General features: G+C 47.8%; 1 protein-coding gene across 6 annotated transcripts in view; it reads right to left on the bottom strand.

The window, feature by feature from the left end:
* Positions 1-2527: 2527 nt before the first annotated feature.
* Positions 2528-23216, bottom strand: part of srpk1a (SRSF protein kinase 1a) — a 25406-nt gene continuing 4717 nt past the window's right edge. For 2 of the 6 annotated variants that reach the window (XM_031567030.2, XM_031567031.2), the window contains exons 3-15: positions 21816-21940; positions 21082-21190; positions 19850-19937; positions 19477-19564; positions 18551-18657; positions 17668-17833; positions 16227-16252; positions 14732-14960; positions 13878-14363; positions 13319-13419; positions 12108-12215; positions 9684-9753; positions 6183-6561 (exon numbers count right to left, since the gene is read on the bottom strand). In XM_031567030.2, coding sequence (XP_031422890.1) covers positions 6281-6561; positions 9684-9753; positions 12108-12215; positions 13319-13419; positions 13878-14363; positions 14732-14960; positions 16227-16252; positions 17668-17833; positions 18551-18657; positions 19477-19564; positions 19850-19937; positions 21082-21190; positions 21816-21940 — 1984 coding nt within the window. In that variant the 3' untranslated portion in view covers positions 6183-6280. Of the gene's footprint in view, positions 5020-5869; positions 5963-6182; positions 6562-9683; positions 9754-12107; positions 12216-13318; positions 13420-13877; positions 14364-14731; positions 14961-16226; positions 16253-17667; positions 17834-18550; positions 18658-19476; positions 19565-19849; positions 19938-21081; positions 21191-21815; positions 21941-23216 lie in introns of those variants that run through there. The other 4 variants (XR_004163621.2, XR_004163620.2, XR_004163623.2 and 1 more) reach the window with 4 other exon arrangements.

The following is a 23216-nucleotide window of genomic DNA, read 5'->3' as shown; positions in this document are numbered from 1 at the left end:
CCTACTGTCTCCCCTACTGCCCTGGTCAACTATTATAATGATGCACTTTCCTCCTGTTTTGACATCATCGCCCCCATAAAATCAAAAGTCACATCCCTCACCCGCTCCGCCCCCTGGTACACCGACCAACTTCGCCACCTCAAACGGCATGGCCGTCAACTTGAACGTCTGGCCAAAAAAACTGGGCTCACTGTTCACCTGGATGCCTTTAAACTCCACCAACAACAATATATAGATGCCCTCAACACCGCTCGCTCCTCTCACTACTCCTCCATCATCCAATCTGGCTCCAACAACCCCAGAATGCTTTTCTCCACCATCAACAAACTCCTCAAGCCCATAGACACCATCTCTACCTCCTTCACCACAAGCAAATGCAACTCATTTCTATCTTTTTTCAATGACAAAATCACTGCAATTCACAACCAGCTGGCTGCTTCCTCCCTCCCCACTACCTCCCCCCCCAGCCCTCAACATGACCCTCCCCTACTCCCAAGCCATTCACTCTCATCCTTCAGTTTAATCACCGAAACGGACCTTTCCTCAATAGTACACAGCATGAAAACCTCGACCTGTGCCCTTGACCCCCTCCCCTCTTCCTTAGTCAAGGCCTGCCTCCCCTCGCTCTCACCTCTCATCACCAACATTGTCAACTCCTCACTGTCCTCTGGTCTTGTACCCCCCCCACTCAAGCTCGCTGCTGTCACCCCCGCACTGAAAAAACCTGGTCTGGACCCTGACATCCCCAACAACTACCGGCCCATCTCCAACCTCCCCTACTTGTCCAAAGTCCTTGAGAGAGCTGTCGGCTCACAACTCAAGTCCTACCTCAACCTTCATAACCTCTATGAACCCTTCCAGTCCGGCTTCCGTTCCAAACACAGCACAGAAACTGCCCTACTGAAAGTCACAAACGATATACTCCTCTCTGCTGACTCTGGCTTCCTCACCATCCTCATCCTCCTTGACCTTAGCGCCGCATTTGACACCATCAACCACTCCATCCTCCTCTCACGTCTCCAGCACTTCCTTGGCATAACTGACACTGCCCTCTCCTGGTTCACCTCCTATCTCTCAGACCGACATCAATTCATTTCCATAAACAACTGTAAATCCTCCACCTCCCCAGTCACCCACGGTGTTCCCCAAGGTTCCGTGCTTGGTCCCCTCCTCTTCATCATTTACATCCTTCCCCTTGGACAAATCATCCGTCGCCACGGCCTCGACTTCCATAGCTACGCTGACGACACTCAACTCTACCTCTCATCTAAGACCATCACCTCAGCCACTCACTCCACTCTCACCATCTGCCTTGCTGATATTAAATCTTGGATGCAACAAAATTTTCTCAAACTCAACTGCAATAAATCTGAAATACTCATTATCGGCCCTAAACACCTCACCCACTCAGCCCAGACTTTTCTCCCTCAACATTGACGGCTCCACCATCACCCCCTCCACCCAGGTCCGTAACCTTGGTATCATCTTAAATCCCACCCTCTCTTTCTTACCCCACGCCAACCACGTCACCAAAACCGCCTTCTTCCACCTCAAGAACATTGCACGCCTCCGGCCCTCTCTGTCCTTCGACTCCACCCAAACTCTGATTCATGCCCTCATAACCTCCAGACTGGATTACTGTAACAGCATTCTATATGGCTCCCCAAACACTGTCCTCAATAAACTTCAATATGTCCTAAACTCTGCCGCTCGCCTGCTCACCTCCACCCGCCGTTATGAACACATCACCCCGGTCCTCCGAAACCTCCACTGGCTCCCGGTCAAACACAGGATCAACTTTAAAATACTACTCATCACCTTCAAAGCTCTCAATAACCTGGCCCCTTCCTACCTCTCTGACCTCCTCCCCCTCCACGCCCCTACCCGTTGCCTCAGGTCCGCTGGCGCAAACACTCTCAAAACCATCAGGACTAAGCGTCGGACCTGGGGCGACAGGGCCTTTTCTGCCGCTGCACCCTCCCTCTGGAACGACCTCCCTCTCCCCATCCGCCTGGCTCCCAACATAGAACTATTTAAACACTCCCTCAAAACCCACCTGTTCAATCTCGCCTTCACCTGACCATCCTGTTCAACCTCGCCTTTACCTGACCATCCCCTGCTCCCTCCCCTCCACTAATAGACTAGTTGCTACTTTTCTTTTTCATATAATGTTCTGTTTGTCTGTTTGTCCGACCCTTTTTGTTATATTTTAGTGTTGTCTTGTCATGCTTGTCCTAAAATGTCAAAGCGACTTTGGGTATATAGAAAAGCGCTATAAAAAATTGAAATATTATTATTATTATTATTATATTTCTGGCTGCCGAGGTTACGGTCTCTAGATCACACTATACTTTTGACAAGTTTGTTTGTGTGTTTGAAGTCTCAACAAATCGACTTATCGTAATTTCTCTCTGTAATGACACTTTGGGCTTTCTGAGGCATATAGGAATAAATAAAAAAAAAAGCAATAGACTTCAACACGTTTCAAGCAAAGTCTGTAGATTAAGGTATGACACCTAACAGCAACTACTTCATCTAACACAAATTTAATTGAGATTAAAGAGTGCCTTGTCTGGTTAATTAAACTGGGTTCACTGAGGAGAAATGCACTGCACAGACAAATGAGTTTGCACACGTCTTCCAAATGCTTTATTAAAACATTACTATCCCGCTAAATAATCTTAGCTAAGATACAATAGTATGATTTCTTAAAAACTGTACATGGCTGCAATATACAGATCAAGGCAAACTCTTTGGTACAGATATATACAGACACAGACAACACACTCATATGTGCTCACACCCACACAAAACAGACAGACAAACATACACACACTTTTCACAATGTTCTTTTTTTTCTTCGTTCTGTGGTGTTTGACAGCTAACTGTGTGTGGAACATAATGATCTACTGGCTTCGAACAGCAAGACAATCTTTCTTTCACAAACGCACACTATTGAACAAAACAAATGAAAAGGTGACACTGATTGATCAGGTGGTGGTGGTGGTGACGGGGACGCTGGAGACAGAGACAGTAATGCAGGTTTCCTCACCGATCACAGTCCTGTCTCTGAGTGGAAGTCACAACCATGAACTCAGCTCTCTCCCACAGTGCTGTCGCTGTGCAGATTTCCAATACTAGAATATTTGTGTAACAAAGTTGCTTTTCTTTTTTTTTTTTTTTTTTTGCCTTTTCCTATTTCCTAGACTAAACAGAGTGTGAACCCCAAACAGAAATGAATCAAACCCTACTAAGAGTCGACTAGGGTAACGCTTGAGTTGCCCCTTAGAGATGAATCAAACCCTACTAAGAGTCGACTAGCGTAACGGTGGAGTTGCCCTTAGAGATGAATCAAACCCTACTAAGAGTAACGCTTGAGTTGCCCCTTAGAAATGAATCAAACCCTACTAAGAGTCGACTAGCGTAACCTCAGAGATGAATCAAACCCTACTAAGAGTCGACTAGCGTAACGCTGGAGTTGCCCTTAGAGATGAATCAAACCCTACTAAGAGTAACGCTGGCGTCACCTTAGAGATGAATCAAACCCTACTAAGAGTCGACTAGCGTAACGCTGGCGTCACCTCAGAGATGAATCAAACCCTACTAAGAGTCGACTAGCGTAACGCTGGCGTCACCTCAGAGATGAATCAAACCCTACTAAGAGTCGACGAGCGTAACGCTGGCGTCACCTCAGAGATGAATCAAACCCTACTAAGAGTCGACTAGCGTAACGCTGGAGTCACCTCAGAGATGAATCAAACCCTACTAAGAGTAACGCTGGAGTTGCCCTTAGAGATGAATCAAACCCTACTAAGAGTCGACTAGCGTAACGCTGGCGTCACCTCAGAGATACTAGAATACAGATGAGATTCTCGGACTACAGTTCATTCATCCATCCATTTTATCTGGAGTTAAAAACAAACAAGGTAACAAGGAAAAACAGTAACGAGACAGAGAGAAGTGTACAAACCATCTACGGAAAAAAGAAATTGGGACACATCCAACCACAACAAAAAAAAATAATACAAAAACCAAACAAACAAACAGAGAGAAAAAACAAAAATAATCACACTCAGCAAAAAAAGAACGAGAAACCACACACACTCACAGTCACACACGCAAACACACGCACGAAAATAAACAAAAATAAGTAGATGTCAGATATGCTCCAATTGGAAAGTGATCTGTTGCAGTCTCTCGTATGGGTAAGGTCTGGTCAGGAGAGGAAGAGACGGTCAGAGAGGGCTGGGCGTAACGGAGTGTAGAGCCCTGCTGTGGCCACAAGAGGGAAGCACACCCATGTCTCTGCCTGCCTGAGAACAGCAGGGTGGTAGTCAGACATGGCAGAGCCAACTGCAGCCACCTGAGAACGATCCAAGGGGTGGCACAGAAGCTCCACAGCGAGGCCCCTTTTTATGGGGGTCAGATCAGGGTTGGGGAGATGAGTAGGGATGGGGGCCCAACCCCTGGAAGAAGCCATCTCTGAAGTAGAACTGGGGGGAGATCCGGGACGGATCTGCTTCATCAGAGCCAAATCTGATGTTTTAGCCGCTGCCCAGAGTGGGCCAGAGGGTGGAATTCCCAGCATCAGCCACTAGGAGGCAATCCAGGGGTGGGGGAGGCATTCCACAGCTGGGCCTCTTCATGGGTGTCGGTTCAGAGGTGAAACAGTTCAGGGAAGACGGGGTAAACGTCCCCCAATAGAGGCGACTTCTGGAACACACCGGCCCTGACTTGGCCCTGATCTGGCACAGGTCCGTTTGAACAGGGCCAGATGTAGTCCAAAGTTGGCTGCTATGTGGGGTGGTGAGGGTGTAGTTCTTGGTGCGGGCCACTAGGGGGCAATCCAGGCGTGGCGCAGGCAGTCTGCGGCCGTGGCCCTCTTCTCCGGGATGAGATCCAGCATGGGCAGCAGGAAATCAGTGAAGCACTCGGCCTCCTCGCGCTGCCACTCATACTTATCCACCAGCACCTCCAGCAGACCCCACGGCTTCAGCTTGGTGATGTGCTTCAGGTCACCTGCGCACACACGCACGCACACACACACACACACGCACGCACGCACACACACACGCACGCACGCACGCACGCACGCACGCACACGCACACACACGCACGCAGAAACGCACAAGCACACACACAAACGCACAAACAAACGCACAAGCACACACACACAAAAACAAACGCACACGAACGCACACAAACGCACAAGCACGCACACACAGGCATTCACAAATGGTGCATTTAAACATAAGCACAGTTTGCAAGGAAAAGGCAGCAAAAAACTAACTTGACGAGAATAGAAAAACTGCATTTTAACAGTCAACTGGTTTGAGTGCAACCCATTTATGTTGCTCTGAGCTCATGCACTTCCTTGTATTAGATTTCTAATCAACACGCAGTAGATAATCTAACGTCACCCACTAAGAAACTCTGTACCTGGCACAGTCTGAGTCACTGATCACACATGACTTGGTGAATATAGACGCAGACACATACAGAGGGATATCAAATGCTAACATTTCATGTAGTGGTTAAGACAGAGAACTACACGCGCACACACACACACACACAAGAGAAATCTACAGGACTGAGATGAGACAAGCAGCCGTTACTCAAAGAGAAACTATAGCAGATATTCACACCTAACAATCTCATGCAGCAGATTTGACCAGCTTGATAAAGACCTACACGAGCTCCAGAGCATGGCGCAAAACTATGCCTCTCTGAGAGCGGCTTCATCTTATCAAACATGCATCAGCAACTACAGTTCTAGCAAACAAGAACATAATTTAACGCAGTATGCTAAAAAAAAATATATAAACATATATACACAAGAAGATAAAGATCAATTCTCACAGCTCTTTACCTTTCTTGGTGAAAAAATCCTTGGAATATTTCCCAGCCAAAATCTGTTTGCGAGGAACTGGCCCTAGCAGCTCAATGATCAACGCAATGTGGTCTGCCCACGAGAAGGACAACCGCACGGGTGTGGGGAGGACAGGGAGACGAGAGAAGGAAGGGATGGACAAGACAAAACGACAAACAGACAGAGTCATCAAACACAAAAGCTCCAGTCATTCCCCCACCCTGGGCAGAGAGGGGGGAGGCCCGGGGGTAGCCAGCGGGACTCTCTGACAGCGGCAGGCTGCTCTCTTGGCAGGAGCCAGGAACATCAAATAAAATGATGGCAATATGTCGCAATGATGTTCCAAACGTTTCCCGCCAGACAGCAGTACCCCCACAGTAAGTCTTTCCAATTTGAGGTACGCAGCCAAACTCATAGACCCATCTCCACAGTAAGCAGGATTAGGAGTAGGCTGATGCTTTGTTCTGTGAGAGCTCCCCCACTGTGATGTCCACTCAGGAAGGGGTTTTTGAATGTGGCTGTGTGTGCTGTCAGAGCGCCCCCTGGTGGGCACTCCCCCTCTCGCGCCAGGGCAAGGCACAGACACGTGAGCGGCGTACCTCTGCGGCTGAAGAATTCCTGTGAAAATTTCCCACTCAGCGCAACATGGCGGGGGACTTTCCCCAACAGCTCAATAATCAGAGCAAGGTGGTCTGGAAGGGAGAAGCACAGGACCCAGAGAGAGAGAGAGAGAGAGGGAGAGGGAGAGGGGGAGAGAGAGAGAGAGAGAGAGAGAGAGCACGAGAGAGAGAGAGAGAGGGAAAGGAGAGCAAAGAGAAGAGAAGAGAGAGGGAAAGAAGACAAAGAGGGTAAAGGGGAACAGAGGGAAGAGGAAGCGAAAAAGAGCCAAGGGGAAGTCAATTAGAGCAGGATGGAGACAGATGGTGTTGAGGTTATGACATGATGGACATGTGTGAGCACGCCACAGTATCTGCACCACTTTAACCAGCTCCTCTTTTACTGACTGAACCCCTTTAACCAGCTCCTCTTTTACTGACTGAACCACTTTAACCAGCTCCTCTTTTACTGACTGAACCCCTTTAACCAGCTCCTACTGCACTGACTGAACCTCATGTGTGGAGTGAGTGAGAGAGAGAGAGAGAGACTCTCTCTGCACTGACTGAAGCTGATATGTTGAACCTGAGGGTCTCTCTGCACTGACTGAAGCTGATATATTGAACCCGAGGGTCTCTCTGCACTGACTGAAGCTGATATATTGAACCTGAGCGTCTCTCTGCACTGACTGAAGCTGAAGGGCTGAACGACTCACTGAACGATTCAGTGGCTGAAGTAGCCTGGGGCCTTGTGCCTCTGAAGCAGAAAGGGTGAGATACTGGGCGCCTCCTTCTGTGAACATAAGCAAACATGCCTCAGATGACAGATGGGATGGGATGGGATGGGATGAGTCAGCGGTTAGGAATTTGCTTTGCGAAAACAGAGAACAGACAAAGCGGAGAACCGGCCTGCCGATGCTCCTCTGCTGCAGGTGAGAACAGAACGCCAGGTTCCGCCTACGCCCAACTCCTGCCATCACTGATCTCACGGTCATCTCAGGTGCTTCAGAGACTGCATTTAGACTTGTGACATGGCTATGGTCAGTGTCTACAGCTAAAACAAACATCGGCACCATTTACACCGGTAGCATTTCTTTCTGTCGGACTGTTTCTCTGTCTGTGCGTTCGTCATAAATATAACCAGGCGCGTTAACATTGGATGAATGCAGCATTTCGTAATCCCATGTTTTACAGTTTACTTAATAGCCCGTCACCGCTTTGAGAACGAAATTAACTGGAACGTTACACAACCTCCAGCGTTTTCTTGTTTGCACAGGTGAAACTGGGGGCAATGACTTAGGTGCAGGAAACGGGCCCGCTGCCAGGATCGGCTCCATACCCAACAAGGCATTAATGGCTGACTACAGGTTTAAGAGGGAGAACAAAATGACCACCTATGTAGGATGTGTATGTCAATACAGGTGCTTGGGCTGTGGATCCTGTGCTTAATAAGCAGCATCAGCAGCAACTCTTGAAGGGTAGAGAACTCTCCGCTTGCACCGTCACAACTAATTCCTTTCCTACAGCTATTACACGTTCTGGAAATGGCAGTGTTGCTTATACCATGTGTGGGTTTACTTTAGTTAACGACAGTTAAGCAGATGACTGCAATAAGCAGATGAAGTTAGGCATTGTTAATCTCCATGAATCATCCACTAAAAGCTCTGTATACATAAATCCAAGCCAGAAGGAGGCCACTGGATTTGGCCAGCTCTGAAAAAACAAAAGCTCTTCTGACGACGTGTTGTTTCCCCCCCCCCCGACTCTATTTTTAGTTTCTGTTGACGACTATGATTGCTATCAAACTAGGACGTATCTGTGCGCTAATGATGACATGTCCGCCTGATCCACCTGAGCAAACACTAACACGAACACACCCGTTTGATTCGAGATCAGATTATTCACCGCGCTGGCAGAATAGAACCGCCTCATCAACTGACTGCTGAACCAATCAACTTCTACTTCGTTTGAGGAGCCTCGCTCGACTGACCGACACGCTGTTTAACTTGTCCTTCATCTCGGCGGCCTAGCCCTACTGATACAGTAGAAACATGCGGTCCTGTTTAGGTGATGTTCGGAGAGGAGCGCTTTCTGTGAGTAGCTGTAGCTTTCATTAGCCGCTGCAGCAAAGCCTAGTACTGGTGTTATGGTGGGGTGACACGCACACACACACACACACACACACTGTTAGAGCAGAACCACCAGTGAGACATCAGCAGCACACCCTCAGCATAGCTCTCTGTGTGTGTGTGTGTGTGTTTGTGTAGGAGCCTCACAACAGGTGAAGTTACCTAGCAGGGAAAGAGTGGAGAATGTGTGAGAGGTGAAGAAAAATGAGGAAAGAATGATCATCAGAAAGGACGGGAGTCCTTAGCAAAGAAGAGGGAAGGAAAGAGAGGAGAGAGGGAATGGAGGTGTAGAGAGGACCGTGAGGGAGAGGGTTCTGGAGTTCTGTTTGAGTGTTGGGTAATGGAGATGGAGATAAAAACCCATTTAGGACTGGGGATGACCCAGGCCTTTGACACGGTGAGCAAACAGAGAGAGAGAGAGAGAGAGATCTGGTGAGGATGGCAAAGAGAAAACACACTGAGAGAGGCAGCAAGACAGAGAGACGGGGGGGTGGAGGAGAGGGAGGTGTGAAGTGAGATGAGGTGAGGAGGTGCCTGTAGATCCTGAGGTGACAGTGAAGGGGGGGGGGGGGGGGGGTTGGTTGGGGCGTTGGGGGGGGCGTCCAGATGTTATGGGGAGGGGGGAAATGGACACAGGAATCCATCCTCAGCACGCAGTGAGTTTTCATACCAGCTCAGAGAATCAGGGAGAGAACACGTGGTGTGAGTAATGCTGTGTATTCACACACATACACACACACACCGGCAGATGATAAAGACATACGCAAACGGCATCTTTACAGTAATCACAAATACATAACAGCAGTGACGTAATGTCACAGTCAGTTCAACTGCACAATACTGTTCACTCACATATATGCTATGCCTACTGCAACTCGCCCTAATGGCTGTGGTATCAATATCAGTTAAGACAATAGACTGCAGATCCAAACAATTACAATAGGCATACATGTATGGGTATATATCAATAAAGCTTTCCCCCCCCCATCCCTTGTAAGCAGTGTAGTGTGCAGAATATATAAAGCAATGTTTTTGCAGGACAAAATTAATAGTCTGAGGCCAATGATCTATGGAGGACAGTGAGCACCTTACCTTCGTCTCGAGAGTAATCTTCCCCTGAATGAGGTTCAAACAGATAGTCCCCTGTGGCCAGTTCAAAAGCCTGCAGAGAGACAGAAGAGGCAAATCAAACCCAGACATACACACACACACACTCACAGACAGGAAGTGCTACTTTAGCCATTCAGTCGACTGCATTGTACGAAGAAGTGAAAGGAACACCAAAGCCAGCGGTCGTGTTGTTTACTTGCTGAGCTATAACGGCCCTCTCAGGTAACAGCAGGTGGAAATATCAAAGCCAAGCCAAATGAACCAGCGAGCCCACGATGTTGTGTCGTGAATGTTATTCTGTGTCCCAGTGATGCCATAATTGACCATAATCCAAAGGATGATGATCACCTATAACTGTTCCAACACTTTTCCAATCACCACGTTTCCTCTTCACACCGGCTAGATCGGACAGTCGCAGAGAGAGGAAAACCTTTCCAGAGCAGAAACGTCCCGTCAGTGTGTGAGGTTATAGCCCCAGCGGAGTGGACAACGCTCAGCAGGACCAGTTCCCCAGATCCGGCCCAGATCCGGCCCAGTACAGGCCAGTAGCAGTCCGCCCTCTCCAAATCTCAGACCATTGACACGTGCAGTGGTCCAAAGGGACAGGAGACTGAGGTGGTCACTTACAGGCACTCATAACACTACATCTGTATTAGACAGGTTAATCAAAGCAGACCAGTGACGCCGCAGTGCAGTGGTCCAAAGGGACAGGTAGGGCCAATGATTTTCCGCGATAACGGAAAACGGACGGAATTCGCGGAATGTACCCTTTGAAACGAAATTGCAACTTTCAAACGGAAACACCATTTTGTGCATCAAAATCGCCCAAATTCCCCTGTATTTTGTCCTGCAAGACTGTATTTATTTCAAATAAGCACAACAACGATTGCAAGGATGAACAAACATTGAACAAAATGAACAAAAACATTTTTTTTTTAGAAAATGTCACGTCTGTGTTGAACTCCGCTCCGGCCACGCCCCCCTATTCAACAGTTAACGCTACAGTCACATTAATTCGCGCATCTTCCCAATCGCCTGCAAATAATGTTTTTTTAGTCTTCTGTTCTGTTGATGGCTGGCAGGTTGGGTCACTTGTGGCACATATTATTTACATTTTAAGCTATCAATCTATCTCTGCGGCGGCTGCACGTGGTTGTGGTGTAAAACAGTAAAATCACTGCAATTGACCATCGGTGTACACTAACGCTGGCCTACTTCAATGTCACCATCACTGACCATGTGCTCAGAGGAACATGTAAACACAATGAAATATGAGCTCAGAGTAAAACAACAATTATGATTTCAGAGACTCTCATACATCATCATCATCTTTTAAAAAAAACACAGTGACCAACACAGGCCTGTTTTCCCAGAGAGATCACGACAGCCATGGGAGCTAGGGACTAGGGAGCATTTATTTCTGGAGCCGAATGTCCCTTTAAGGAAGCAGCAGGAGGAAATATGAAAGAAAAATGTCAGCCCTCCAGCCAAGTGACCCAGCCTAGCCCTGGTGAGTCAGTCACTCACCGCACACTCCGATCCCCTGTGCAGTCTACCACAGACGACAGGCCCCTTCCCACAGAGCTGCTCTGATCTCTACAGCACCACGCTAAGGCCTGCCGTTTCACACGATCAATCAATCAATTCAATCTTATATAGCGCTTCTCTAAAGTCCAGAGTCCAGTAGTCATTCATACACAGTCATACCGGTGGTGGTAAGCTACATCAGTAGCCACAGCTGCCCTGGGGCAGACTGACAGAAGCGTGGCTGCCAATCAGCGGCTACGGCCCCTCTGACCACCACCAACATTCATTCATATTCATACGATGCAATGCATGTCTTTATGATGGTGGGGGAAACCGGAGTACCCGGAGTAAACCCACGCAGGCACGGGGAGAACATGCAAACTCCACACAGAAAGGACCTGGAACGACCAGGATTCGAACCCAGGGCCTTCTTGCTGTGAGGCGACAGTGCTAACCACTGAGCCACCGTGCAGCCACACAAGCCGCTCTAGCCACCCTCTGGCGGGACTGACTGACACAGACATGTAATAGAACAGCAGGCATGGCCACAGAGAGCGCAACACTTCAGAGAGAGAAAGAGGAGGAAGAGAGAGAGAGAGAGAGAGAGATTTAAGAATGTATATCGTTTCAATATCTTGGCCTTCATGTATTGCTTTGTGTGAAGAGAGTTCTGAGAGGTACATGCACACACGCAAACACACACACACACACACACACACACACACACGCACGGACGCACACTACAGAGAGGGACTCATGGAAATATAAGTCAGAGAAAGGAAGAAGACAGCGACACAAGAGTAATAATGAGCACTAGAGAGAGCTTATATGATGATAATTAGTGTGTGTGTGTGTGTGTGTGTGTGTAGACTCGCTCACCATGCAGGCAGTGCTCCATATGTCTGCGGGCGTGTTGTACCCGGAGCCAATCAGCACCTCTAGCGAACGATACTGCCGTGTCTGGATGTCCTCTGTAAAGTGCTTGTGCTGGAGAGAGAGAGAGAGAGAGAGACGGGGGGTAAATCATTGAAAATAAATTCACTGGGTCAGCCCTTCATCTGAATCCAGCCCCTCAACACTGCTTAAGTCCGACAGGCAAGTCTGTGGTTTAATGATGAGCCTCCCGCTGCCAGTGGGGAACAGGACACGTCACAACAACAACAACATCATGTGAACATGAAACACTTTGGAACTGCCTCTAGCACTGCTTTCACTAAATGTAATAACAACAACAACATCATCATCATCATCCAGCACCATAGAGAGAAAGTGAAAGTAGATTGGTCACAAAAATAAAAATCAACCACATTCCTGACACTCAACAGGCGCTCAAACACTGTGTTGTTGTTGGTATACAAAACAATGTTTTCAATGCTGCGAACAGGCAAATTATGTTAAGCATACACAGATTATACCCATGGCTTACAGACTCCTCTACTGATTAGTCTGCTGTGATCAGTTTGGAGAATAATCCAGGCCAACAGGTAACCCACATGGGATACTAATGGATGTGGTGTATTGTTTCAGATGGAAGTAATCCTATTGGTGCCAAGTGTGTGTGTGTGTGTGTGTGTGTGTGTGTGTGCGTCCAAACAAAAAGTGACCTGCTTTAGAAGCCAGCTCAGCGCTAACAAACTGTAATACAACTGGGGTGTGTGTGTGTGTGTGTGTGTGTGTGTGTGTGTGTGTGTGTGTGTGTGTGTGTGTGTTTGCGCCAACCTCCATTAGGGCCTGGAAAAAGCTGACTGTAAATCTAACTGTGAGACTGAGTGGGGGTGTGGCTTTCATGACAAAAGAGCAGAGCAAACACTGTGTGTGTGTGTGTGTGTGTGTGTGTGTGTGTGTGTGTGTGTGTGTAACGTGGAGTTTCTCCAGCAAACTGTGTTGCAATGCATTTCTCCAATGGAAAGCAAACTGTGCATGTGCCATTGTGTGTGAGTCTGTGTGTGACTCAGTGAGTGAGAGAGTGTGTGTCTGTGTGTGACTCAGTGAGTGAGTGAGAGAGATAGATATGACAGACAGAGAGAGAGGATGTTTGTCTGAGGGATTGTGTGTATGTGTGTGTGAGTGTGATGCGTAAAGCTACTTACCACCCAGCAGGCGTTGCCCAAGTCGGCGATCTTGACCTTGATCTTGTCAGAGTTGAGCGGCTCCAGAGGATTCACCAGCAAGTCTCCTGCCACTCTCTTAGCTGCATCACCAAGAAACAGCCAATCAGAGCCCACAGATACACCCCATCAACCAATCAGAGACGGCAGGAAACAGCCAACCAAAGCACAGAGATAAATCCAATCGCTCAATCAGAAGAGGTTAGGAAGGAAACTTCACTATCAACATGCTGCTGTAGAATAACTGATAACCCCCCTAATACTGAATCCACCTCCTAAAACATGCAATGAAAACAACAAGGGACCACAACCCCTGGTGAACAATGAGCACATCTGCTCTGCACCATGTGGCAATGACAGTGAAATACTGAAATTATTCTCTAATCTGTTCTATTGTTTAAATTTCCATCCCAAGTCATCACATTTGCATTATCTTGTCAACTTTGAAATGCTATCTAGTTTTGCTATCTGGTTTTTGTAGTTTTTTGCAGACGTGTGACAAAGTTCACTGCTTAGGCACGGAGGCAGACGTGTGACTTACTGTTCCTGAGGTTGTCGTCGGCGTCGCCAGCCCCTTCCTGCTTCCCGGGTGGGCGGGGAACCCTGAGCTCTCCCTCCTCCAATGGGCTGACGGGGGAGGAGCCAGCCTGGCTGCCCTCCCCGTTGGCCTGCGGTTCGGGGGACTCCATGCCGTTGTAGCACTGGAAGTCCGGGAGGGCCAGCGGCTGGTCCAGGTTCAGGTCCAGAGGAGCGATCTGGTTCAGGTCGGGGTTTGTGTCCGGGTCGGTGCTGGCGTTGGTGTCGGTGTTGGTGTCGGTGCTGGCGTTGGTGTCGGTGTTGGCGTCAGTGTTGTGCTGGTCCTGCTCGAGTTCCCACTCTGGCCGCAGTGCTGCCTGCTCCACCAGCGGTTCCGCCTCCTCCTCCACCACCAGCGGCGGTTCCGCCGGTTCTGGCCCATTGGGGGAGCCGCTGGCCGTTAAGCCGTTACAGTTGGTCTCCACCGGGCACAGACGCTTGGTACCGTCATCTGAGGACACAAGGATAACAGCCGTGGAAAAGGACATCAAAGCATCAAATAACACTCTGACTGTCATATGAATTATACATTTAACTTAACAATTTTACATAAGTAAGCCATTTATCAGAAAAACTATGAACTTGTTAGTGTGGATAATTTCCAAGTGTCTTTTGTACCAAAAATATTACACACCAGTCATTTTGACATTAGTGTAGCACACACCTGCCTCCTAGCTCATTGGCCATTTACAATAGTGAAACTCACTTCCTCGTCTCTCACTAGCAATCCACCCACCTCCTAGCTCCTAATTGGCTATATACACAGTAGGACATCCCCCTCCTATCTCCCAATTGGCTATGTACTGTAGCAAGACCCACCTCCTTGCTCCTCACAGGCTGTCTCCTGCAGGGAGACCTGTCGGAGTGGGCGGCAGACAGGGCTTTTGGGGGATTGTGGGTCATCGTCCTCGTCGTCCTCGTCCTCCTCAGCGGCGTCGGGGCAACGCTCCATCTCTTCCAGGTCCAAGATGCACTTCTCCAGCAGCTCCGCCTGCCTCTTCTGCTTCTTCTTCAGCTTCTTCTTCTTGTTCTTGGACATCTTTGCAACCTTCACAGCACAACATTCACATTTTGGGATATGTTCAGCTATTCTGACCTCTCAGGAGACTTGCAGAGGTCATTCACTCTTCCCCCAACACAACATTCATCTGACCTTCCGGATATCACTAGGACAGCACCATTACATTATGGAAGCAATTTTAGTGTATGATTTACTGTGAATCTCTACTGAATAGACATCATCTTTCAATCTGTGGTGCTCCACAGGAATTAAACTTCTTTTCACTACTTGCCTGGAACGACCATCCCACAGATCTGCACTATGTTCACTGTGGCATGGGAGCCTTAACAGAGAGCTGTTCAGGGTTGCTTACGGGCGTAAACAAATACTACGCTTACAGCAACGGGATCAGCTCATAGTGAACTCACTGACCCCGTAGCCTGGAGAGGAACCTCAAGAAATCTCATCTCATCAAGAAAACTCTACAAAGTAATTTCCTGCTAAGGTTTCCGGTTTCATTGACCTACAACACTATCTACATCTTCTGATACAGGAGCACATTTGAGAAACCTTTAAGCGCAGGTCCTGTAACATTAGCTGGTATCGAATCAACATCGTGTTTTTATCACTAAACCTACACCACTTCAGACTGGTCCAGCATGAAATCTACTGAACCAGTCAATTCTCAGTGGAATGTTCCCGTACTCAGGACAGACGCTGGGCTGGTGAAGGGTGGGCTGGTAGTGCCAGCAGTGCCAGCTCCAATAGCTACAGGAGCAGTGGGGTGGCAGTGCCAGTTAGGAAACTACAGGAGCTAAACCATTGGGCTGGCAGTGCCACAGCTCTAATAGCTACAGGAGCTAACCGGTTGGGCCACTGATCACAAGAGCTCAGCCACCAAACCACTGATGCAACAGCCGACGTGAACATGTTTTGGTTCTTTATCAGCATGGTGCGCACACACACACACACACACACACACACACACACACACACACACACACACACACACACACACACACACACACACACACACGATAAGTATGCAGAATATTGCCAACTTCATGAGGCGTCTCCACTTCTCTGCACTTTCAGAAGGACTGTGTGCAAAACTGCACTGAAATGTTCCCAAGCTCGTCTCCACTCTATTACAGTCTCTTCTACCGCAACACGTTCAACAGTCTTTATAATTTCTGGCTTAATGTCAAGACCAAAATGATTCAGTGGTCAATTTAAAAATGCATGTGGTTTTAAAAATGTATGTGTGTCATTTCCAAAACTCGACATCTGAAAACAACAGAAAGATATACTCACCGGTTTGGGTGGTGGTGCTGTGCTCACTGGAATGATATGAGAGAGAGAGAGAGAGAGAGAGAGAGAGAGAGAGAGAGAGAGAGAGAGAGAGAGAGAGAGAGTGAGAGTGAGAGTGTCAGAAAACTATTCACAAGCTGGAGACACAACCAAACCCTGCCATACAGCAAACTTAAAGAGGACCTATTATGCTTTCCCCTTTCCATTAGTGTGTATGTATTGTAGAAGAGCCCAAAAATAAAACTATGAACATTGAAAATGAGGTCATGAGGCAAAACTGAGAGGACTCAGTTGACCTATCAATTTAGTTCAGTTAAAATCACAACCATGCCGCTTGAAAATGAACACAGCATTCTGCACACCAGAGTGTTTGCATGTGCACATCGTGTCAGTCAGTCTGCAAAAAGCCTTCAGATCGTCACTGTGCGGCCATTGTTTTCCTCAGTTTAAACATAATAAAGCATCATCCAGCTATCTAGTTCTGATTCAGATGGGGATAGGTTGGTAACCTTGTTTTCTCACGGAACGCAACTAGGAGAGCTAAGTGCAACACACACACACACACACACACACACACACACACAGAGCCTTGGGCTCGGCCTTTGTTGGACATAAACAAGACAACCGTTGCTACCAGGACCTGCTTGAGCGCCTCTACACTGCCTGAAGCAGAGCTGAGATTTTGGCCAGGTTCTCGTCGCCTACAGATAGAAACCCCGTGTGGTGTGTAATCGAGCGTTAACGAGAAACTGCTGTGCCAGAGGAGTTTCAATTCAGTTAGGTTAATTACAACGGGCTTCAAGTCAGGAAACAAAATGGTAGTAAATAGGAGTCAAACACATGTATGCAGGCATTTAGGGGATGCGACTTTCATACCAATAGTGAGCCAGGAGTTTGAGAGTGTGTGTGTGTGTGTGTGTGTGTGTGTGTGAGTGAGTGAGTGAGAGTTAGTTTAAACCCTCAGAGACAGAAGGCTGCTGCCTTGTTGCATAACTTTCGAGTGAAGGCATCTTCCAAGAACGCTGGTTTCAAACGGCCTTTTAAGACACAACAACATTAGGCTAGCTAGAAAGTTGGCTGGCAGACACCTCGCAAATCACATCACGCGTTATTGGTGGTTACAATAACAGGGTTATCAGATAGTACAGTGTCTATTTTTTGGTACTTTTGAAAAATCTAAGCGAGAGAAAAAAACAAAATAAAAATGTGTCTGTCGCGTTTGGTCCGCACGCACACACACACACACACACACACACACACACGCCTTGGTAGCTGCTGTGTGAATCATTAATGCTAAGGTGTGCGCATGTGCAGGTGAACCCTCAGAGAACTAGTAAGCAAAAGCCACAGTAGCTGATTTGTGACGTGCTAATGCTAAGGTGTGTGTGTCGGCTAAGGCGCGTGTGTGTGTGTGTGTGTGTGTGCGCGCGCGCATGATCCTTACCTGAGGAGCCTGAGGGGGGTGGGGCTCCTGCCTTTTGCCACTCGGTGGCCTCAGCAGCCAGTCGTCGGACGTAGGGCTCGTTTACGCTCATCAGGATGTTCTCTGGCTTGATGTCTGTGTGGATGATGTTACACTTGGAGTGCAGGTAATCTAGCCCCTGCAGAACCTATGGAAGACACACACACACACACACACACTTATTACGTAATCGGGTGTCACTCGTGCTTTGCTATGAGAGCTGCAGGTTTTTGTGGGAGCAGTGATTGACACTAACAAAAACAAAGGTGTGGTGTTACAGAGAGCATGAGCGAGCATGTGTCTGTGTGTCTGTGTGTCTGTGTGAGTGTGTGTGTCTGTGTGTCTGTGTGTCTGTGTGAGTGTGTGTGTGTGTGTGTGTGTGCATCTGCAATGTGACACAGTGTGAGAGCGTGTGTGGTGTGTGTATGTATCTGCAGTGACACAGAGTGTGAGCGTGTGTGATGTGTGTGTGTGTGTGTGTATCTGCAGTGACAGAGTGTGAGCGTGTGTGATGTGTGTGTGTTTGTGTGTATCTGCAGTGTAACACAGAGTGTGAGCGTGTGTGATGTGTGTTTGTGTGTATCTGCAGTGTGACACAGAGTGTGAGCGTGTGTGATGTGTGTGTGTTTGTGTGTATCTGCAGTGTGACACAGAGTGTGAGCGTGTGTGATGTGTGTGTGTGTGTGTGTGTGTGTATCTGCAGTGACACAGAGTGTGAGCGTGTGTGATTGTGTGTGTGTGTGTGTATCTGCAGTGACACAGAGTGTGAGCGTGTGTGATTGTGTGTGTGTGTGTGTGTGTGTGTGTGTGTGTGTGTGTGTGTGTGTGTGTACACGTGACAGAAAAAAAAAGTGTGTCGTCATACCTGTCGAATTATGCTCTTCACACAGGGCAGTGGCAGGCCCTGGTAGTTGGACTTGATGATCCACTTGAGCAGATGGTGGCCTAGGACTTCGAACACCATGCAGACGTCTTCCACAGCGAGTCGAGTCAAGCACAAATGAACATGACAAATGGCTTTCGCACCACACTGCACCCATAAACAATCCTTGACTGGAAACTCATTAGGCGCTTGTTTGACAGGACACTTATATCAGCGTGTCAAATATTACACACATATAGCGGCACCACCAGAACCTTGGGCCACAGAGGGAATCCATTATACTGACGACACTGGATGTTCCAGTAGCGATCCTGAGCGTGCACTCCACCCATGTGTGAAGAGACACAGGCAGGACTACAGCATCCATCAGCCACAGCCAGCTTAGGGCTTAGGGTCTACTCCAAAAGGTCTGCGTTCGCATCCGTCTCTCCAAAGTACACTAGTTTTGCTGTTGCAGACACGATTGTCAGCACACAAGCTCAGTCACTCAATTACATTGTTTGAAATAATATCTTAAAAGATGTGTGAATCTATAGCAGACTTATTTTATATAGGTCTATAGTTTTCTCTGACCCTTCATAACCGTTTACTCCTCTATCTAAATAGCTGTAGCTGTCTACCTTAAAAAATACCAATATAATCATCTATGATTCGCTGAAGCATGAAATAAACAAAACTCATTTTGTAGATAGGACAGATAGGACGAAAGAGAGAGGGAGAGAGAGAGAGAGAGAGAGAGAGAGAGAGAGAGAGAGAGAGAGAGAGAGAGAGAGAGAGATCTACAGAAAAGAGAGCACCAGAAGAGAGAACTGGGGGAGCGCACCAAAGAATAGCAACACTAGGAGAACCAAAATAAAATGTGACGGCACAATTTGAGGAACCATAGGCTCGCACGTATGTGAGGATACGGGTTCCGTTGACCCCCGAGATCTTGAAGTCGTCCAGCAGCTGAACTACTTTATCTCTGTTGGGGTCCACAGGGTCTGTTTCCCTCACCTAGGAGGAAGAGGAAGAGGAAGACAGACTTCAGTCCACGGCCTTTTTGAAGGGAAACAGGACAATTTTCTGACTAGTTGAGTGACAATTTAACTACATCCTACATCCGTCTTCAAGGTTAAAGACATTTGTAACCTTCCATCCGACATCCAGTCCACAATTGCCTGTCTGTATTATATGAATATACTCCTTCATTGCAGTTAGACTGTTTGCTATTTTGTGGGTTAGACTTTCCTTGAACTACTGATATACAGCAGGCTCTCATGGTGGTTGGCAACCACTTACCGATCTGAGGAGCTTGATCTCGTCCAGGGCCGTCTCTGTGTAGTGCTCAGCGCTCTTCACCACCTTCATGGCCACAAACCGCTTCCCCCTGGAGCGCGCACACACACACACACACAAAAATTACAACAAGCCACAAGCACACATACATGGACACGCACATACACACACAGTGAGAATACCCATCAGAGTAATGTTTTTTTATTACACATTTTTCTTACACTACATCAATCCAAAGCCACTGCGCTGACATTACTGCTGATAAGGTCACTTGTGCCACTGTGGAGCTGGACCATTCTCCCCCTCAGCCCCTTTCTCCCACGACAGGAATATAAAACCACCACGAAGGCCTTGAGCAGTCAGTGTACTCTCAGAGATCTCACAGATATAACCCTCAATCTGATGGGAACTTGGCAACCTCTTCTCACCCTTGTGAAGAATTCCTTCAGCGCCATTCTAGAATAACACCAGTTCTATACAGACACAAGCTATGCGCCACATATGCATTGTGCCGTTGCCACTCACTACCACTCTTTTCCCCTCTCTTCTTACCTTGGTGCAATTTGTTTGTTTGTTTGTTTGTCAGAAGGCTAACGAAAAAAACTACAGGCCCTGATTTTCATGAAACTTGGTGAAAGGGTGTAGCATTGGCTCAGGATGAACCCAATACACTTTGGAGTGGATCCGAATCACGAATCACGATCCCCCAAATTTAGTTTCACTTTCGTTATCACTGCGACACAGGGCATTTGGCCTTGGCAGAGGTCTGAGCTCTCGAGTGCCCTTCCGGTTCACCCTGTTACTCAACCTAACAATGCTGCAATTAGGATCAAGCACATAGCACATAGCCCAGATTCAACACTTACGTAACTCATACACACGCACACACGGGTGTGCACAGACGCAAGCAAAAAGAGACAGACAAAAACACACACACCTACACAGATTGAAATCACAAACATACGTGCACACAAAGGCAGGGCACTCTCTACGGTTTTGAAAGAGTGCTTTCTACAATAGATGTGCCTGTTGGGAGTGGGAGTGTGAGTGTGTGTGTGTGTGTACCATGCTGATAAAGAACCAAAACCCTGTGTGTGTGAGTGGGAGTGTGGGAGTGGGAGTGTGGGAGTGTGTGTGTGTGTGTGTGTGTGTGCTGTGGATGACATGCAGGTGTTACTGTGGAGGCTAGGGGGAATGTGAGAGAGGTGCGGAGGGGGAGCGCGGGCGCTGCTTACTGGATGTCCCACGCCAGCCACACTGTGGAAAAATGGCCCCAGCCCAGCTTGCGGATCACATGGTACTTTCCGTTGTAAAGGTCTCCAATCTTCACGTGGTGATATCCACCTACACAAGTGGCAGACAGCATATATATGTTTAATGCGTGTGACCAGCGCTTACCTAACATCACTAGCAACAACACAAGGGCTGTGTCCATTTAGCAAATGTTTCTGACTCTTGGGAATCAAACCATTACTGTAGCATTGTTACTGTTAGCACCCTGCTATGCTAATGAGTAACCGGACCAGAACCAGGAAGAAGCCAAAACACAAATGGGAGGGAGGGGTGATTGGCCCTCATCCACCTGAACTAGTAGACATGCAGCCCTTTTACTCTCACCCCGAACTAAAAAAAAGCCACATTATCTACCGTCCTAAGGAGAATCCAACATGTCAAAACACAGGTGCAAAAACAGATAACACAGATTCTGCCCATAAAAACTGTGACCTGGGCATCTCGCAGAGCCTTGTGGCTGCAATTACAATTGAATAACAATTTTAAACTTGGAGCTTATCCACATTTTCACTTTCATTTTCAAGGTCTACTGCATACCCTTCCTCAGTGAGCATATCTATTTAATCAGTTATTTTACTATCCACAGACTACACCCAGAAGATCAGTGGTTCTACCCACATGTTCTGAGCTACATGCGCACATGTGGCCTGAGATCAACAGGAAGAAGGACACTTACCTTTGCAGTAGTCATTAGGGTCCTCCTGTTCTTCATCATCAGAACCGAGGATTTCTTCTTCCTGTTCCTGATTGGCGGCTTCAGCCTGCTGCAGCTGGGCCACCCCTCTGGTGTTCTGCTGCGGCCTGCGGGACAGAACAGTTTACATGTCAGTTCCTCACGTCATGTTTTCAGCTCAGGTCAGGTTTGTGTTTTGGTGCTTCTCTTGTCTTTACTCAGACAGGAAAGCAGAGAGACAGGAAGCGAGTGGGGGAGAGTCGGGACTGGGATTGGGATTGGGACTGGGATTGGGAAATGTCCACGGGTAGGTAAGACTCGAACCTGGGTGCCCGTGGATGTCCGTTATCTTCTTCGCTATTTTATCCATAGCTACACTATGTGTGTTTGTATCTATCCATTCATTCATCAGCGGAGGTTACTCCATATGCTGCTCCAGAAGACCAGCAGCAGTGCAAGAAGTCCAGTGCAGTTCGAGTCATTCACTGAACGCTCTACTGCATGTGTGCGAGTCATTCACTGAACGCTCTACTGCATGTGTGCGAGTCATTCACTGAACGCTCTACTGCATGTGTGCGAGTCATTCACTGAACGATGTACTGCATGTGTGCGAGTCATTCACTGAACGCTCTACTGCATGTGTGCGAGTCATTCACTGAACGCTCTACTGCATGTGTGCGAGTCATTCACTGAACGCTCTACTGCATGTGTGCGAGTCATTCACTGAACGCTCTACTGCATGTGTGCGAGTCATTCACTGAACGCTGTACTGCATGTGTGCGAGTCATTCACTGAACGCTCTACTGCATGTGTTTGTCATGAGAGGCCACTGGGAACTCTGTCTGAAGGGGAAAAACGGGGCAACCGGTTTGGGCTCCGGCCCTCCTCTGAGCCAGGTGAGTATGAGGTGGTTTGCGGAGTCGGCAGACTAGACATCAGATCGGTTCTGACTGTGATGATAGTCTGGAAATTCTGTTGAGAAAAAAGGCTGGACCTCCAGATAACAGAAAGGCCAATCAGCAAACCATAGGGAGAGGTTGGTCTAATCTCTTTCCCTTAATTGGGAACACTATCTCTAATGGATGCCTATGGAGGATACCCAGGCTAGAACGGACACTGTAGGGACTAGAAAGTAAGGAGATTCCAACTAAGTTTTTACGCTTACGTTTTTTTTTTGTTAATACAACTTCATCATGGCCACTTATGGCATCTGAAGTATCATGACAAAACTTCAAATGTACTTCAACCCTGCTTTTACTTTTCCTTTTCTCTGCACTATGTCTGCCAATAGATAGAGTTTACAGCCCCATCAATGTTCCACTAAATGCAATGATAGCTCCATATAACCTCTTTGTTCATTACTGTTCAAACCTTTTTGCATTCTACACTGCAGCCCTCGCGCGG

The sequence above is a fragment of the Clupea harengus genome, chromosome 4, assembly GCF_900700415.2.
Source record: "Clupea harengus chromosome 4, Ch_v2.0.2, whole genome shotgun sequence".
In the NCBI taxonomy this organism is placed as follows: domain Eukaryota; kingdom Metazoa; phylum Chordata; class Actinopteri; order Clupeiformes; family Clupeidae; genus Clupea; species Clupea harengus.
The sequence above is the reverse complement of the archived record's forward strand: the minus strand, read 5'-3'. Positions and strand labels throughout refer to the sequence as shown.